This window comes from Penaeus vannamei, chromosome 8 (genome assembly GCF_042767895.1).
Source record: "Penaeus vannamei isolate JL-2024 chromosome 8, ASM4276789v1, whole genome shotgun sequence".
NCBI lineage: Eukaryota > Metazoa > Arthropoda > Malacostraca > Decapoda > Penaeidae > Penaeus > Penaeus vannamei.
Genome location: NC_091556.1, coordinates 42440300 through 42442799, shown reverse-complemented (window position 1 = coordinate 42442799; position 2500 = coordinate 42440300). Strand labels below are relative to the sequence as shown.

The following is a 2500-nucleotide window of genomic DNA, read 5'->3' as shown; positions in this document are numbered from 1 at the left end:
AAGCACAGCCTTTAATACCACAAGCAGTGCATATACAGGCCGGCGTTTATTGACTGAGACACCTGAATGTGATGGTTATGTCAGTGAGGCCCTATCTTTGTGTGAAACTTCATCTACAGCTTCCCATGTACCCCCTGCACCCTCTCCGAACTTGTCCTGCAATCAAGGAACACCGTCCACCAACAACTTCCTCACCGTCCCAGATTTCAATTCTTTTGGTGGGAGCTCTGACTGCTCCGAAGCTTCCTCCTCATGCCTTCCTGACAGCTACCTTCAGATTTTCTCAGAATACACCCATAGCCTCCCGTCCTCTACGTCTATGGTCATCCCTCCGGTAGGACACACAACAAATACCATCCCACGCACGGTGCACAAGTCAAGTAGTGCCGGGGCTATAGTGCAAGCTTCAGGATATGCAGGTGATGTTGCAGCAGTGAGTGAGAGAGCCCTTGCCAACAACCAGGCATTGAAAACCAAGGAGCAGCATTTGCCCCATAGTTTGGAACAGAGGAGTAAAGTGGATGTCCCAAATGGGGAGGACAACAGGAGCATTGGCAGTGATACCCTTTCAGGAGTGAGTGAGGACTTTAGTTGCTCAATATCTGTGAATGATGTGAACCTCCAACCAGATCCTTTGCCACTGCTGGAGGTAAAAGTGACAGATAGTTACAAAGAATGTAATGATGATATTCTCGATGGAGGTGAAAAATCTCAACAAGACGGCTATTCAAGTAGCATTAACGGACGTTCTAGTAATGATGTTTTTGTGAGTTGCTCAGATGGAACTGGTGTAGAACAAGAAACTGATAGAAATGAACTCTATATGAGCCAGTCAGTAAAGAATGGAGATGATGTATTACCAGTAGATTCAGTGGTTATAAAGTCATCAGTATCATCAGACAACCAGTTGCAAGTTGAGGAGGAAAGGGAAGATATCAGCATTACAGACACATCTTTCAACAGCATAACACTCCCCTCATTTTCCTGGACTAAGAGGGAAGATTCAGAACTGGCATCATTGGATATTGAAGACCTTATTAGAAACTCCAAACAGTTGCTGCAAAATGTTGATCATACTTTGCAACAGAGCAAAAATCAGAGTATTGCAACATTCAATGATTCTGATGATAGCACCTCTGTAGAACATTCAGAGCTTCCATACGACAGTGTGAGTACTGGGTTAGATCTGCCCCCAAATGGCAAGAGTTGTGTCCCAAGGGGTGAAATTGAGGCTAAAATTGTTGAGTATAATTCATATGCCACACCTGTGCAAGACTCAGCACAGCTTCAGAGCCAGTCAGAACTCAGACCTCATAGCCATTTAGACAAAGGTAATAAGTCAGAAGTTGGAGAAGGTTCTGTTAGTTTTATAACTGAAAATGGATGTGCAGCAATTAGTGACAGAAAGAATGGAAGTACAGTAGATGAAGTTGATAGATCTGTAGACAATGTGAAATCTCAACCTATCCAAGTATGTTCTGGACTTAGTAATAATAGCATTATTGTAAAACAATCATTGGACAATGGTAGCATTCATTCTCAGTCAGTTCAAGAGGACATACATCTAGACAGTGCAAAGAGCCTGGAAGAAAATTTATTGACTAACAGCTGTGATGTTCCTAAAGAGAGTTCACTGGCTGCTCTCCTTGAAAAACATTCTGCAAAGCGAAGGGATGACAACCACCCCAAGTTGCCAGAAGGAATTGTGAAGGTGTGGTCTTCTCAAGTGATCACAGCCATTGCAGCTTTACACCAGCTTGGTATAATATGGGGGTAAGTAGAACAGTGTGGTATCTTTGATACAATGGAATGTCTGTAATATATGTTTACATTTACCTGGTACAATAAAGTTATTTAATTTGCCTTGTAATGAAATTTTTAGCATTCCTTTATATACGGCAGTGATCTCATGCACCTGATTCGCATGCACACAGAGACTTCAACCCAGACAATGTTCTGCTAGATGAAGGTGGGAGCATTTTGGTGACTTATGAGAGCAGATGGTCCTCAGTGGAACACGTAGTGCGAGGTAGTAAGAGCTGGAGCTACTACAATGACCATAATGGTGGGGATGTTGGTGCAGGGAGGTGGAGGGGTTACCTAGCGCCAGAACTTGAATCGCCACTTGGACATCCTGCGGCTGCAGCTGACTGGTGGTCTGTTGGTGCCCTTATGTACCATATGCTGACAGGGCAGGTCTGTGTCTAAAGGGTGTGTCACTTTGGGATATCAAGATTTTTTGTGTGACTATTTTCATTTATAAAAATTTTACTTTTAAGAAAAGCGAGGGGGAAAATCCAGCCTCTTGTCTATTGATAATATTAACAGATAAAATGAAATATGTAAAGAATTCATTGTACACATTTAGTGTAAATGACTATTTTATTGAACAGAGTGTATCAGCTGCCCATCCTGCCGGCATCACATCTCACACAGAACTCCTGATGCCATCTCATCTCTCCCCAGAGGCTGCTTCCCTACTTTCTCAGGTAAGAAGGTA

The 2500-nt window shown here is 43.0% G+C and overlaps 1 protein-coding gene across 2 annotated transcripts in view; it reads left to right on the top strand.

Moving 5' to 3' along the window:
• The window catches only part of LOC113827719 (ribosomal protein S6 kinase delta-1), a 15075-nt gene that overhangs the window by 11822 nt on the left and 753 nt on the right, over window positions 1–2500 (top strand). For both annotated transcript variants that reach the window (XM_070124693.1, XM_027380602.2), the window contains 3 exons: window positions 1–1773; window positions 1935–2196; window positions 2394–2489. The exon at window positions 1–1773 is cut by the window's left edge and continues 57 nt beyond it. In XM_070124693.1, coding sequence (XP_069980794.1) covers window positions 1–1773; window positions 1935–2196; window positions 2394–2489 — 2131 coding nt within the window. The remainder of the gene's footprint in view (window positions 1774–1934; window positions 2197–2393; window positions 2490–2500) is intronic.